Source organism: Pyrus communis, chromosome 16 (assembly GCF_041283825.1).
Source record: "Pyrus communis isolate YQ-2024b chromosome 16, ASM4128382v1, whole genome shotgun sequence".
NCBI classification, from domain to species: domain Eukaryota; kingdom Viridiplantae; phylum Streptophyta; class Magnoliopsida; order Rosales; family Rosaceae; genus Pyrus; species Pyrus communis.
In genome coordinates, this window is record NC_142580.1 from 9,231,648 (window position 1) to 9,246,369 (window position 14,722).

A 14,722-nucleotide genomic window follows, 5' to 3' on the forward strand; every position below is an offset into this window, starting at 1 on the left:
AAACGAGCTCCTTAATATCAGAAGCAACAAACGCGAGACCTGAAAAATCCATTGTCCTTCCATTGCAGGCGGCCACAGCCTCCAAACAGTCAGATTCCACTTGTAACCTGCTCAAATTGCACGCAGCTCCACTTGAAATCTCCACACCCCAGCGGCCCACAAAGCACCCTCCCCCACCATGGATCACAGCCCCCGCACCCCCGACAACTTCTCAAACGAACAAGAATTAAATATAGTATATATAGCTAAGACAAATTATTGATTATCAAGGTAACATGATTTTTTTCAAAGACATCAAAGCAAACGCCTGGCAATTGCTGCAGCCATGCTACTAAGGTCATGGACAACTTTGTTCTCAACGGTCACTGGTGATTTGCCGGAAAATTCCTTTTCACATGCTTCAGCCGCACCGGCAGCGTCGTTCAAGCCGTGCTCTGCAAACTTAGGGGTTACCCTACTTGAAACCTTGACTAGCTTCTGCGACATCAGCTACCAGAATTATATGGTAAAAGGTAGCGCAAGATTTTAAAGGTTGGGCACTGGGGCTCTGCTTAAGCAGCTCGCTAAATCTATTCCCGGCGTCAGTTGCCATAGCCTTGGCCATGTCAACTGTGATGAACCCTAAGCCGGTCACATCCGCTTTTGCGCTTCGAGGGTCCAATTTGAGAGAAGAGACGCAGAGATTGTAGTTTGGTATTTTGTTTGCAGGTTTGGTCGATTAGATTGGCATCCATTGGAAAGGTCACAGCCCTACTGCAATGGCTTAGGGGAAGAAAGATTAGAACTAGACATGCTAGTTGGATAAGCCATGTTGAGTACCTCATTTTCGCAAGACAAAAATTGGATTGAGAAGTTTGTCGTTGCTTATGTAACTAGGCCCGTTTGATTCGCGTGAAGGAATTGATGGGAAATCAAGTGCGAAATTTGGTCAGTCATGTAAATGGCACCTCATTAAAACAACTAATTGTGAATGAATATACATTAGAGTTGTCGTGTACACATAGTTATTCGTCTTTGAATTTGATAATATTAAAAGCGCATTCATTTATTTTTCATTTCTAATATCAAAATTTAATGGTAAGTGACTATGATTTGTGTAAAACAAGAATATAAGACGCAAATGTATATTGCAACTTTTCCTTTTAGGATAATTTACCCGAAAAAAGTTTGGAAGCTTTGTAATAACATGTCTCCACCCTCCTCCATTACCAATATGAATGATTGGTAAATGGGGATGTCAGCTTTATATAGTGATGATCTTTTTCATCTTAGTAAAATTCCAATTCTTTGTTGGCAAATGTGGAATGATAGAAATAATTTTATTTTTAAACAGATTATACCTCATCCAACTCATTGTCTGATGGCAACATCTACAATTGGTAAAGAGTTCTTGAAGGCTAATTTGAAACAAAAACCAAGGAATACTAAGATCTCAAGCAACACCATTAGTTGGAAAGCACATGTTGAAGGCTTTTATAAGCTCAATTTTGATGGGTCGGTCGAGGGCGCTTCTGCAGCTATGAGTTTTATAATCAGAAATCATCGGAGGCAACCTTCTCTCGTGGGTGCTCGACAGCTTGGACCAAACATTATCACCATGGTTGAAGCTCAGGCTCTCTGGGATGCCTTGGCTTTGGCCAAATAACGTCAAATCAGAAAAATTGTGATGGACGGTGACTCGAAGGTTGTGTCATTGATGCAGTTCCATGGAGAATTAGGTCCATTGTTGAGGACATTAAACGACTTGCCTCATCATTCGAGCTGATAGAATGAAATCATGTATATAGGGAAGTAAACTTCACAGGGGACGCCATCACTTCTCTTGGGCATAATTGTACAAATTCATATATTTGGGATGGTTGTGTTCCTACCCAAGCAAAAAAAAAAAAAAAAAAAACTCTCTTGTATGATTCTTGAGGCCTTGGGTGTCTTCGAGATTTCTTTTTATTTTAATCTTCTTTCTTCCTCAAAAAACAAAAAAAAAACCCATGTGATATGCACATTACAAACAATTTATCATAAATAATGTGGGTCAAATTCGCCTTTGGTAAGAATCGAACATAAGACATTTTAATTACAAGTAAAAGATAATACTATTAGACCGTATTACTAAGTGGCGAAACGTTGACCAAGGTCGACTTTCAAGATTTTCACCGGCCGCGTAAAGTAATACAAGCCCAGGGGAAGCCCGCCATTGCGGCCCAATCCTACCCGCGCAAGTCCCGTTTGGATCCTATAGAACCGAGGTCGGATCCGTTGTGATTGCTCATGACGGTCTGACCCGAACCGACCCTTCGAACGCCTCGAGTCTGGACGCAGCAAACAGCACATAGAGTATCTGTGCTTCCCTCTGAGTTTTTACTTATTACACTCTCACAACGAAAGGACCTCACTTTGTCTTTAACCTCCAAGTCTTTCTCTTCCGAAATTCAAGCACCAGTCTTGGCGCTAGGGTTAGGGTTAGGGTTAGGGCACGCAGAACTTCGTAAAGCTGGATAGGTACAGAGTAGACCGCTATGGCGACAACGACGACGGCGACCACGACGACCAGGACTCGGTCCCCTACCGTCGACCCTCTCGCTTCTCCGACGCGCCTATGAACCACCCGAGCCACCACACTCGCCGCAGCCCTCCTAACTATCGCGGCGGAGGAGGTCGTGGTAGTGGTGGTCCACACCGTGGCTTCGACACCCCGCCTCGTGACTCTCCCGGTGGGTTCCGGTCATATGGAAGCGGCGGCGGCGGCGGAGGGTTTGGCCCGAACTACCAGGACCCGCCTCCGCTATCGGGTCAGAAACGAGGTTTTACTCGTGGAGGTTCTCCAGGTGCGTTGTTCTGATTTTCTCTAATTTTCTTTAATTGGGATTTCATGTTGCGGTTTTCAAGCCTCAGAGCACTTTAGAAGTTGGTGAAAAATGAAATTTATTTGCTGCAACTTTGATGAATTTTCTTGCATTTATGTTGTGTTTTGCTTGAGCTAAGTTTATTAAGCAGTTTCAATGTACTTAACTCGTGGGAAGATAGTTTGTAAAGTTAGTCAATAGCAATTAATGTTTGATTTTTGCTTTAAAATCTTGCTCAAGTAGCTAAAAGGCTGTATCTTTTCATTTTGTTTATGCTGTAGTTACTTTCTGCGTTGCTTATGAGTTTGAATATCTTTCAGATCGTTTCGATAGAGGCAGCTTTGCCAAACTATTTATTGGATCAGTTCCTAGGACAGCCACCGAGGAAGATGTAAGTTAGCCTATTATTACTGTACCAAAATGCTCGATATATGTTGTTGTTGGACTTTTCCATATGTATGAAATGGTGCTATGTTTAAATGGTAACGTTTACACCATGGTGTTTCTGCTTGTTGGTTTTATACGATGTCAGATTCGTCCTGTGTTTGAAGAACATGGAGAAGTGTTAGAGGTTGCTCTGATCAAAGATAAGAAAACAGGACAGCAGCAAGGTACCTGTGTGCGTAATTTTATTATATAATTGTTATCGGGAATATCTTATTTCAGGTGCTCTGAGAGGCAGATGGGAGCATGCCAAAGCTAACCTTATCTCACTTTGTTTTTGCAACAAGTTTCACACTTGTTGGTTTTGCTTGCAACCTTTTATTCATGTCCGTCCTCTCAAAGAAGAAGAAGGCAAGACATGTAAACCAACTAAAAACCAGTTTTCGAATAGCTGTTGGGATCTTGGAAGACACTTAGGTCATGCGCTTCTGATAGTGGCTGCAGCACTGGGGGCATTACCTAACAAATTATTTGTAATGGGAGTGTCTGTTGCCATAGCTGTTGCTTGTTTATGTTAGGATGTTTAGAAGTGCAACTGTTGTACAGAACATACGTGGTTTATTGCTTTTGACTAGTATTAATCATAATGTAATTTGGAGGATTTCTTTGGTTTATTCTTATCTTGGTGAACGCGGGAGTGCTCTGTGTGAATGACTTGGAATGTCATGTATCACTTTATGAGATTGACAGGATGTGATGGATGTGAAGTTGGATGTTCTGGAAGAGATGGATGATTATTGGATGGTTTGTGTGAGTTTGTTGGTTTTACATCTTTCACTATCTAAGTTTCGGCGTGTTTTCATGTGTGCACATGGGGATGGATATTTCAATATGGTGGTTTTATGCCCCCCCGCCTTGTACACATTTTAAGATATCAATATGTGGCAGAACTAGATTTATTTATTTGTTTATTCCTGGTACGGTCTCTGGATGGTTGTATGCATGGCTAATACCTCCTTTTGGAGCAAGAGATCCGATTTGCATTTGGATGTGTTAGTTGAAACTCATTTGTCTCTTTATGATGCTGATGTGCCACCATAAGGAAGATGTGGTTGTGTGTTGTTACCTTATTTGAAGTTGGTACTCTTGAGTAGCTCTCATGCAGCTCATGTTTTGAGTAGTGTTGACATAGCAAGACACTTTCAGTAGCGGGCTGATGTTTAATTCTTGTAAGGTTATTTGTTGTTGAGGTTTGTAATATTTCTAGGGCAAGTATTTTGTTTGGCCTTGTGGATTTTTATATTAGTTTTAGCTGTCCTTGTAGTAAATTTACTTTGTAGAATTCAGGGATCTTATTGTGAAGTGCAACTGAGTTTTCTGGTTATGGAATTCCATCTCCAGTTGGGGCTTTCCAACTTTAGAGCTGATCTTGTTCCCACTCCCAAGTGATAGGAGGCTCTGAGCAAGTATTGCCTTTGTTTTGTATCTTCATAAATTAGCATTCTCTATAATTTCCTTAGTCTTTTATTGAAACTTACCTCCCCTGTGAATGCATGAAAGCGTTGGAAAAACAACTCTGAAGGTTTGGTATTGGAATATTGCGTCAAATCTTCTACACTTTCTGATGCTATGTGTATCTTGAGTTGGTAGTTTTCCGTTTCTGTTCGTGTGGGTGAATGTATGAGTTTTTTTTGAGTTGTGAATTTCGGCCATCAATCTGGCTGATTTTTTGTTTGTTTATCATAACCATGTGGTTCTAGATTTGCATTGGGCAATACTATCTCATTCGTCGACTTGTTGGTAATGTGAAAGTTCATCATATATTTGGTGAAGTTAGTGAGGCAATGGTAGACTTATGATTTATGTCTTTGGTTATGATGTAGCTGAACAGTCTTTCTCTGGGATTGGTTGTATCATAGGATACAGTTTTGTTAATGGCAGAAAATGAGTTACTTTTTCTTTGGTTTGCTTGAATGATCTTGTCATCCTTTATTGTGCTGAGGTTTATCACCTACAATATTAGTATAGAGGACTCTTGGCTTGTCTAGAGATTTGACTGGTAGTGTGACGTGGGAGGTGGAACTTAATCCAAGTTTTCTCATCCAGAATCATAGTAACAAGGGCATACAAACGCAAAGCTTGTATAATTTCCATGGTTTGGCTTCTGAAGATGGTATTTGTGGCCTCTAAATTCCCCAATCGATGCTTCATAATTGTTGGTACACTCATGAACTGTCATGGTATGAACATGTGCATATGTTCGTTCCGGACTTGTTATTGATTGTTCTAAACTATTCCTATGGAGAGTTCCTCAGGTCTGATTCTTCCTGGACATTGCTTTGATAATGTCTAAATAGGATGTTGAACAAGCAGTGATATTTATCATATAGGACACTCTTCTGAAATCAACTTTTCGTTTAAATCTGACTGGTGTGTCGGATGAAAGATCTTACTTTTGAGACAGCCAATCTGGCGTGAGATGGCTTGTGTGGTGGCTGTTTTATCAGGATATTCCTTTCTGGATTTACAAAACTTTTGATGAATGGTGTATTTTGATGGTATATGAATGTTACTTTGATGTCTAATTTTGTGATTTATTCCAATTAGAGGACAATGATCCTGAAATCAAGTTTGAATTGTTGTCCCTTTTTTTTTTTTTTGATGTTATGGTTTCTTTTGGCTCCTCAAGCTTCCCACCATTATGAGCCAAATTTGGTACATGATAAGCGTTCTGAAAAAATCTGATGTATGAAGCTTTTTTTATGCACTTGTTCTACCTAGCTAATGTCCTCTGGGTTTAATGATTGTGCCCCGTATGAATGAGCCATTAGTATTATTAAGATAACAATCTTGTTTGTAGTTGTAGTATGGATAACTTATGTTATTTGGAAAGAAAGGGTTTGACAAATACCTTTCTTTTATACCGATATGATCTTGAAACGCCACAACCATGGATTGTTTACGTGTTTTGGGTTGTTCCTAGATGTGTGGTTTAATGTTATGGGTTCTCACACCGTTTTTCTAGCCATTGCTCTCCCTTTTGCTTGAACATGCACTAAGGAATATGATGTGTGTGATATATCATTTTTATTTTTAGTTGTTTCTTTTGAAATGATAGTTTTACTAGCTTATTAGCTTGTGAATACAAGGTTCCATGTATGTGTTTTTAAAATTTCTCAATGGGAATTTTATTATGGATATCAACCTAGCTACCTATCTTTGGCTTTTTTACAAGGGTATAAGTTGCATATGCAGGTTGTTGTTTTATAAAATATGCAACCTCAGAAGAAGCTGGTAGGGCAATTAGAGCTCTGCATAATCAACACACTCTTCCTGGGGTAAGTTTTTTTTTACCGTTTGATTTTCAATCATCTTGTAACTAATTTATAGTTGTTCCACACTCTTGTTACTTCAGGGAATGGGTCCTATCCAAGTCAGATATGCCGATGGTGAACGAGAACGCCTTGGTAATTGTCATCTCAGCATGAATGTTTGATTGTTCCATTTTATGTGCAAATTGTGTCATGAAATGTGTATAGCCTTTTTAGACACACATCCCCAAATATTAGATACACTGCAGGCTCAAATGGTCAGTCATATCTTGGCTTGAGTTGGAGCCACTTCTTAGAGGACATGATAAGTGAGAAGGAACCTCTTTCAACATACAGTAATCTTGTGCTTGATTTTTCTTGATCTCTTAAGCCCTTACTAACCTACGAGTGGTCCTCAACCAATTATGCTGTTACCTTTGGTTTTATATTTTTTCATCAAGACCATAGTGTGAATGAGGTGGTATCCATGGGGGAACTTTTGTATATCCTCTGTATTTGCACACACATATCTAATTAATTTATAGTTTTTCCCTTGTTGATGTCAACCCTTTTTTGATGGTAGGTGCGGTTGAGTACAAATTATTTGTGGGATCACTGAACAAACAAGCTACGGAAAAGGAAGTTGAGGAAGTATGTTGTACACCAATATCTGTTATCTTCTAGGATTATTATTTTCCAGTCTTCTTTTCTCATCTTGAAACAAATTAGATCTTCTCTTTATTAGAACCACAATCCTATTTTTCCTTTATAGACATGTCCTTTTCTAATTCAGAGGAGATTTATATACTCTCAACTTAAAGCAAAAGAATCTTAACTTCAGTTTATTTTAGTAGAGTAAATGTTACCGTTGGAAGTTATAAATGCAGCTGGAAAAAGAAAGAAACCAATTGCTGTTTTCTGTTTGCAGATTTTTTCACCATTTGGTCAGGTTGAAGATGTTTACCTCATGCGTGATGAATTGAAGCAGAGTCGTGGTGTGTTTATTAGTCATATTTAAAATTTCAAATATAAGGAAAGCACTCTATATGAGATTTATGCATTCTTTGAACCATTCGTGTTTAGGATGTGGATTTGTAAAGTACTCCCAGAGAGATATGGCATTGGCAGCTATAAATGGTCTTAATGGGATATATACAATGAGAGTGAGTGTTTTCTTGTCTTTTTCTTTGGAATTACTTTAGTATAATACTGTGTTATTAAATGCTATCCTATTATATCACACATATATTTCTATTCCTGCACCTCAGGGTTGTGATCAACCACTAACCGTCCGGTTTGCTGATCCTAAAAGGCCTAGGCTTGGAGATTCAAGGTTTCTTCCTCTTTGTTTTTCTTAGACATGCCTTGAGGCTTCTTTATATTTTCTTTGGCCACTGGTTAAATCTTATTGTTCGTTGGAGTGATTTAATTGATTCTTTTTTATATTTAGCAATGTGCAGATATCAATTTGTAACGGATTCCTAGATGTTTCTGACAGTGTTCTTGTTTAGGGGTCCTGCATTTGGGGGTCCAGGTTTTGGTCCTCGATTTCAAGCCCCAGGGCCCAGGTAATCCCCACAATGATCCGAATGCTGTTGTGAAGTTTTTTGTCTGCATTCTCTTTGTTGTCGCCATTTACATTCTTTGTTTCTAACTTACTTCTTTGTTTCTAACTTACGCCAAACAGACCATTGCCTAACTTTGGTGATCCTATGCGCGACCAAATTCCAACTAATACTTGGCATCCAATGAGTCCACCAAACTTAGGATCATCCACCAATCCTGGTAGTCGTGGCTTTGGGGGCAATTTGCTTCCTCGGTCTGGAGACATGCCGTTTCCCTTGAATTCAGTAAGAATAATTCAATGATTTTGCAACATTGCTCCTCTAAGAAATGTCCCTTTTCTTGTGTTCGCGTAAGACATCCAGGGAAGGCATACAGATGCCGTAAGTAACGCATCTGTAGTGATTCTTGATTGGATGATATTACCGTAACCTTTTCATACCATCTGCAGCTGAAGATGAAAGGGTGGCTGCAGGGGCGTTGTGATTTTATTGTTTACATTCACGATCTATATGATGCTAGTTTCTTATTAGAGTTTTTTGTTATAAGTGTGCTTAATGCCTTTAAAAATCTAATTATTTGCTCTTTGAATTTTGAGGGTGGCCATGGCGGCTCTGCAGAAGGTCCTCTTCCTGGAATGGCAGTTTCGTCTTCTTTAACATCACAAAAGGTACAAGGTGTTGGAACTTTATTTTAATCTACGTGGTAGTCTAAAGTCGAAATAATTATTTCTTATTTACCCGTATTTCAGTGTGGTTTGATTGGATCTGTTTCAGAGTTTTAACCAGTCTATGCCACATGTTGGCCAGCAAATATCTCCATTACAGAAGCATATTCAGTCACCTCAGCATTTGCCACCACCCCTCCAACAGCACCCTCAAACTTCGGCATCATACACACACACACAAACAGTACAGCAGCTTGGTCAGGCTCAACTTCCTCATTCTGCCGGTCAAACACCATTTAGTCAAGCATTACCGCCACAACAGTTTCTTGGCTTGGGTGGACAGATGTCTGTTCCTCAGCCTGAGGCTCAGAAGAATGCGCCTTCTGCTACAGCACTACCAGCCCCTTTGAATATCAGCTTACAACCTCGGCCCATGCCCACTGCATCAAATCAACAGCAGTCTGGTTCTGCTCCTGCTCAGCAACAACTGATTCAGCCTCTTCAGCAGTCACCCTCTCCGTTAGCTCAGATGCTGTCGCAGCAGACACAAACTCTGCAAGCAAGCTTTCAATCATCTCAGCAGGCGTTCTCCCAGCTCCAACAACAGCTGCAGCAAATGCAACCATCAAATCAGGGGTTGGCAATGCATCAGAATCCCCAGGCTAACAAACAGCAACAGGTACTTTAAAATTAGTCAATTGTTATCTTGTAGGAGTATGTGGTAATTGGATGTCCCAGATGCGGTACCATGAGGATTGTAAATTTAGTTGCTTAAATGGATTGATTGCATGACTTGTGGCTATAGAACTGTAGAACAATGCTGTTTTGATTGCCAAAATATGGCTAAAGCTAGGTCGTCACCTGGAAGTGGCGCGATGTGTGGCCCGAGCACAGTGATAAGTGAGCAAGGGTCGCTGTATCTCCATTGGCACCCGGATGCTGTGTTAAATGAGCAAGGGGGCCGTAGAAACTTATTTTTGAACGACTCTACTCAAAGTTGTTTGGAAGCAGGCTCACATCAACTTAACCCAGGACATGCAAAAGTAGTACTTTGACTTTACTAGACAGGGGAGGGCAAAGAAAATAGGACAGGAGGGTAGGGTTCAAGAGAGCGGAATACGCTTAGGAACGTGGAATATAGGAACGTTAATGGGAGCATGTATGGAAGTAGAGGTTCATTTTTTTTTTTATTCGGTTGTATCTGTAACTGTGCTTAGTAAGCTGTGCATTTTAGCTTCTGCATACATTTGCCCCACGAGTATATGTTGGTTGCCTGTCAACCTAATCATTTTGACCTGCCTGCTGCTGATTTTATGATACCATTCGTATTTCTCAGAGTTAGAAGTTTAAGCCCTATACAATCTTTGCATTTGGCTGGTTGCCTGTCAACCGGATAAAATTGTCTGTGATGCTCTATTGCTTCTTCTAGTTGTCTTAACCAACTCCAACCTTGGAAGCTGAACATTATATTTGTTCCTGCAGTCTCAGTGGACTGGGGTTGCATCACATACAGTTGCCAGCACTACTGCTTCCACACCGGCGGTGGATGTGCTTTCAACCACATCTGTTGCTCCAGCTATTCCCGGATCCCAGGCTATAGCTCCTGCAAAATGTGTTTGGACAGAGCACACCTCCCCAGATGGATACAAGTACTATTATAATAATGCAACTGGTGAAAGCAGGGTAAGGATTTTGTCACTCAGATTCCCTCTTTTTGGCCCTTTGACTTCAATCTGATTGATGCTGCTCACGTGACTTGTAGTGGGAGAAACCTGCCGAACTTATATTGTTTGAGCAACAGCAGCAACAAAAGGCACCAGTTCAGCAGCCTCATGTCCCATCGCTCCCTCCAAATCGGTCTGCACAGCAAATTTCTCAAACGCAACAGCTGCATCATCAATCTCAGCTTCAACCACAGCTTCGGACTAACTTGCAGTTACAACAGCCCTCGTTTTCTTCATCGGTCAGTGTTTCCTCATGGTTTCTCGAATGTTAAAGATTTGATTGTGGTTACTAACTCATTACTTTGAATTCCAGTATCAGGCCTCTGGAATTATAGGTCACCAAAATGTTCAGGTAAATTTTGCACCTACTATTACCCAAATAATTCACATTCGCAAGAAAAATAAAAATATAGAGTTTTCCCGTAAACAGTCCATTTTTTAATTGGTTCTTTTCATCATTTGTATCTCCAGGAAGGAAGTTATTCACAATTATCCACACCTAGCTCAGTCGGTGATCCTTCACGCTACCAACAGGTATTCAGTTTTTAAATCCAGGTGCTCAGTGTATTTTAAGTATCACAAATTAACTTTAGTTCTCTGTTTCTGCCAAGGGTCTTCAGGCTGCTCAGGAGTGGATGTGGAAGAATAAACCAACAGGTTCTAATCAATTATTTTCGTTCAAATTGTGATGTCAGTTTGGGTTTTACTAGCTGATCTAGCAAGATAATGGACTCGTAATGGTTAAATTGGAAAATTCCTAGAAAGGGCTAGGTTTATTGTGTCTATATAGAATGAGAAGAAATGTCAAATATTCGGGTCTTATGCGCTGAGCATTTGTCTACTGTTTTAACCCCTTTCTAAATTGGTGAACATATTTTCAATCTCCAGGCGCTTGAAGTGGTCAAGCAGAATGTAAGGTGGCACGTCGTCGGCAAAAGAATTGATGCTCGGAGGAAGCCGAACGATAGCATAATTGTATGAATTTTGATCACCATGCAGCCAAGGGTCCTTGTTAGAGCTTGAAAATGCTGAGTAGGATGTGTGTAGTGTAGTGGAAACGTTCTTCGGCCCTTCGGTTCCTTTTTTGTGAGCCTCTTTTTTAACTGTTTACAGTTACTGGCTCACTGAATTGAACACGTGTACCATTAGTACTGGGCAACCATTTGCCTAAAATCGAGTTGTAGGATATAATTGTAAAACATAGAAATCAGATAAATATTAGTTTAGCTTGTACTTAAACCCAAAAAATAAAATATTTGGTAGATAATATGTCATTAGCTTTGCCATAATTTGCATTACAAAGCTAACTAATTGAGCCTTCCACTGTAGGAAAGTGGTTTACCACTTTAGGCTAAAAGGTCAATTGACACTTAGGCAATTCCTACGAATCTCTCCATTCATCCCAGTAACTACTCCCAAGCTTCCCATTTTTACCATACAATCTTCGAAGTCTTCGAAGAAGGCGGACGGGTCTTGTGCGTAGTTTTCTACCAGTTCACGCGTTTGATCATCTCTGGCCGCGAGATTCTGGTCGGAAAGCAGCAAACCCTCCCCGGAGAGAAGCTTAAGAGGGTACTGGTCGTCAAACGTTGCCGGGGTTGCTAGGTCAAGATTTGCCAGCGTGTCGATGTCGGATTCTGAGCACAGCTGCCGCAGCAACTGAATGTATTCAAGAGCCGTGGTGGAGCCTTGTAGGCGGGCGGTGAAGGTGGTGCAGCGGGTTTTCCCATCGTATGTGCACCTGCGGCAAACAGAGGAAAATGTCGGTCTTATTTTTTCACTCAAATGAAGCACAATACAAAAGATCAATTGAAGCAAGTTGAGAGTAGCAGAGAGTGCAGCCATGTCCTTCAAGCAAAGGTTTACATTTCGGAACTTGGATAGCAGTTGTGCAACAGTAGAATTTGGGCCTGGAATGTTGTTATTTGCTAACGATTTGCAGTGAAGCTGCCCTTCCTTCCCATTTGACTATCCTAGCTAGGTCCACCAGACTGCAGGTTCAAATTCAAATTTTTAGTCGAAACTCGAAGGTAGCATGTCTAGGCTTCCTGAGAAGTCTTCCTGTTGCATCCCTTTCTTGTTAACAAAGAAAAACATGAAATATGTAGCTCTTAGCGCGCACACCACAACGCTGGAGTCTCCGACAGCAACTGCAATAACGTCAGCACATGAAACTGTTCGAGGGCAAACAAGTTCAAGATCCTGTTTTCTTGCATCAATCACTCCAAAACCCCTCAGAGAGTTAAAGATAGGCGCTGCTATCTTTCACCAACAATGTTCTCATTGTCATCTAGCAATACTGAAGCATCGCAGCTCTGCACAATTCACATCATTTTAAAAGTGTGTATATATATATATATATATATATATATATATATATATATATATATATATATATATAATGTATAAAATAGTGGAAACAAGAAAACATGCATTAACAAAGCAGTCGTGGAAATGGTGACGAAGCAGAGAGGCTGCCATTCTGGGGTCTTCAAACACATTGAGTCTGATCCCAGCAGCTGCATATATTATGGCCTCTGCCTCCGGGCATCTATCGTTGTACACATCATTTCCCAAGAGGTCACCACAATCCTCATCTCCATATCCTCCTCCTCCTCCTCCTCCTCCTCCCATGGTTTTCGGCACGATTGCAAGAACAATCGCAACGTTCAGGATAGTGAAAAGAGAGCCAACTTCGTGGCCATATTGTGTTCTAGCTGTTCTCTATTCTCTCAGTACTTTAGGGAGTGTGAAAAGGGGAGTAAGGGTGGTAGAAGTTTTTGTATTATAAAGAAGTTGAATGGGAGGGGTTTAGTAACATCGAGCAGAGATTTGGTCATTGAGATTTGGTGTTTGAGTCTGTGAAAGAGGTCTAAAGGTAAAATGGGTACGGACTATTATTGGTTGTTTAAGGGTAAAGATTTGTTCCTCATTGGTTTGATATATGCATAATCTTTTCTTTTGTGATTTTATACATACGGGTTAGTTTTTAGGATGATACTTGGCTTATTCCTTTAGAAATAGGCATTCCTACTTTCATTTCAATCACAAATTGGCATGTGTGTTTTGATGAGTTATGTATGTATATGCGTTAAATTGTGATTTATAAGAATGAAGAATGACTCCTTCATAAGATGGTGCCCAACATTGTCTTAATATATATATATATATATATATATATATATATTTTTTTTTTTAAATTTTATCAGAACAATGTCATAATGTTTATGTGTCAGACTATGACTCGTATCTAACGAGAATTTCCTTACATGTGAACAGTCAAGCATGTTCAGAGGATAGTTAAGAGACATGGTCAATTAAGCTTTTACAAGAGGTCATTGTTTGATGAGAGCATATGCACGCGTATATCAATATTTGGGATAATGGAAATACCATGTTTTGGTTTCAAATTAACTAATTTGGTAATTAAGTGTAGATCACTCTAATCCGATTGAAGGTACATCATTAACTAGAAGAATGAAATCATGCACTCCAATTGGATAGGGTTTGAATAAGTTCGTGCAATTTCTTACCCAAAGGGCCTTAAAAGGCCGGTTTAGAATAACATCCTATGAGCAAAGAAAGTGACTGTGCGCTTGCACTCAATGATTAAAATGATCCATAGTGTTTATATTTCTGTGATGCCAGGTTCTAAGGGGGTTGATATGGTATGCCCGAGGGATGCTGGCAAAAGGGGGCTGAAGAAAATTGAGATTATCCAAGGTGGTTAATGATGGTGGGAAATGAGTTAAGGATTCGAATTCCTCCAATATAAGTGACAAGGCAAGTGGGACAAACTGAATTTACCTTGTCAGCTCCGTACATGCAAAGTAACTTTGCTTCATACCTCAGTGATAAATTTTTAGCAAGTAAATGTTGATGGCAAAGTGGCACGTAGGCCATCAAATTGCACATCACATAGTAATTAATTAGGTATTGGTATAATGATCTGTGCTCTAATTGTTTGAAGAGAGATTTCAAGCTTGATTTTCCTTATCCTTTTATTAAGGGAATAATTTACATGAAATAGATTTACCATCAGGTGGTGTTCTGATTCAATAGTGCATTGTCATTTGGATAAAAATTTGCTCACGAAAATATATTATATTGGACAGAAGACAGTACGTGGCCATGAACACGTTACATATAAATCACTCTTTTTTTTTTAAATGGAAAGCATACAATTTGCTCAAAACGTTACTTTATCCCACAAGTTCATATATGTATGTA

The 14,722-nt window shown here is 39.9% G+C and overlaps 1 protein-coding gene and 2 pseudogenes across 6 annotated transcripts; 1 reads left to right on the forward strand and 2 right to left on the reverse strand.

Moving 5' to 3' along the window:
* Positions 1–294: 294 nt before the first annotated feature.
* On the reverse strand, positions 295–949 carry LOC137732645 (cell wall / vacuolar inhibitor of fructosidase 1-like; annotated as a pseudogene).
* Positions 950–2,268: 1,319 nt separating this feature from the next.
* Positions 2,269–11,781, forward strand: LOC137731164 (flowering time control protein FCA). 6 transcript variants are annotated; one of them, XM_068470271.2, is made up of 19 exons: positions 2,269–2,825; positions 3,164–3,234; positions 3,376–3,454; positions 6,483–6,565; positions 6,643–6,694; positions 7,122–7,189; positions 7,467–7,533; positions 7,622–7,701; positions 7,807–7,871; positions 8,050–8,106; positions 8,226–8,388; positions 8,700–8,771; positions 8,878–9,447; positions 10,251–10,451; positions 10,531–10,731; positions 10,806–10,844; positions 10,964–11,026; positions 11,104–11,149; positions 11,381–11,781. In XM_068470271.2, the coding sequence occupies exons 1-19, from the start codon at positions 2,597–2,599 to the stop codon at positions 11,386–11,388; spliced, it is 2,214 nt and encodes a 737-aa protein (XP_068326372.2). In that variant the 5' UTR covers positions 2,269–2,596; the 3' UTR covers positions 11,389–11,781. The 6 variants fall into 6 exon arrangements, with proteins under 6 accessions (XP_068326372.2, XP_068326373.2, XP_068326374.2 ...); XM_068470272.2 differs by having other exon boundaries at positions 11,113–11,149; XM_068470273.2 differs by having other exon boundaries at positions 8,911–9,447.
* Positions 11,782–11,851: 70 nt separating this feature from the next.
* On the reverse strand, positions 11,852–13,126 carry LOC137731165 (peroxidase 40 pseudogene; annotated as a pseudogene).
* Between the last annotated feature and the right edge of the window lie 1,596 nt (positions 13,127–14,722).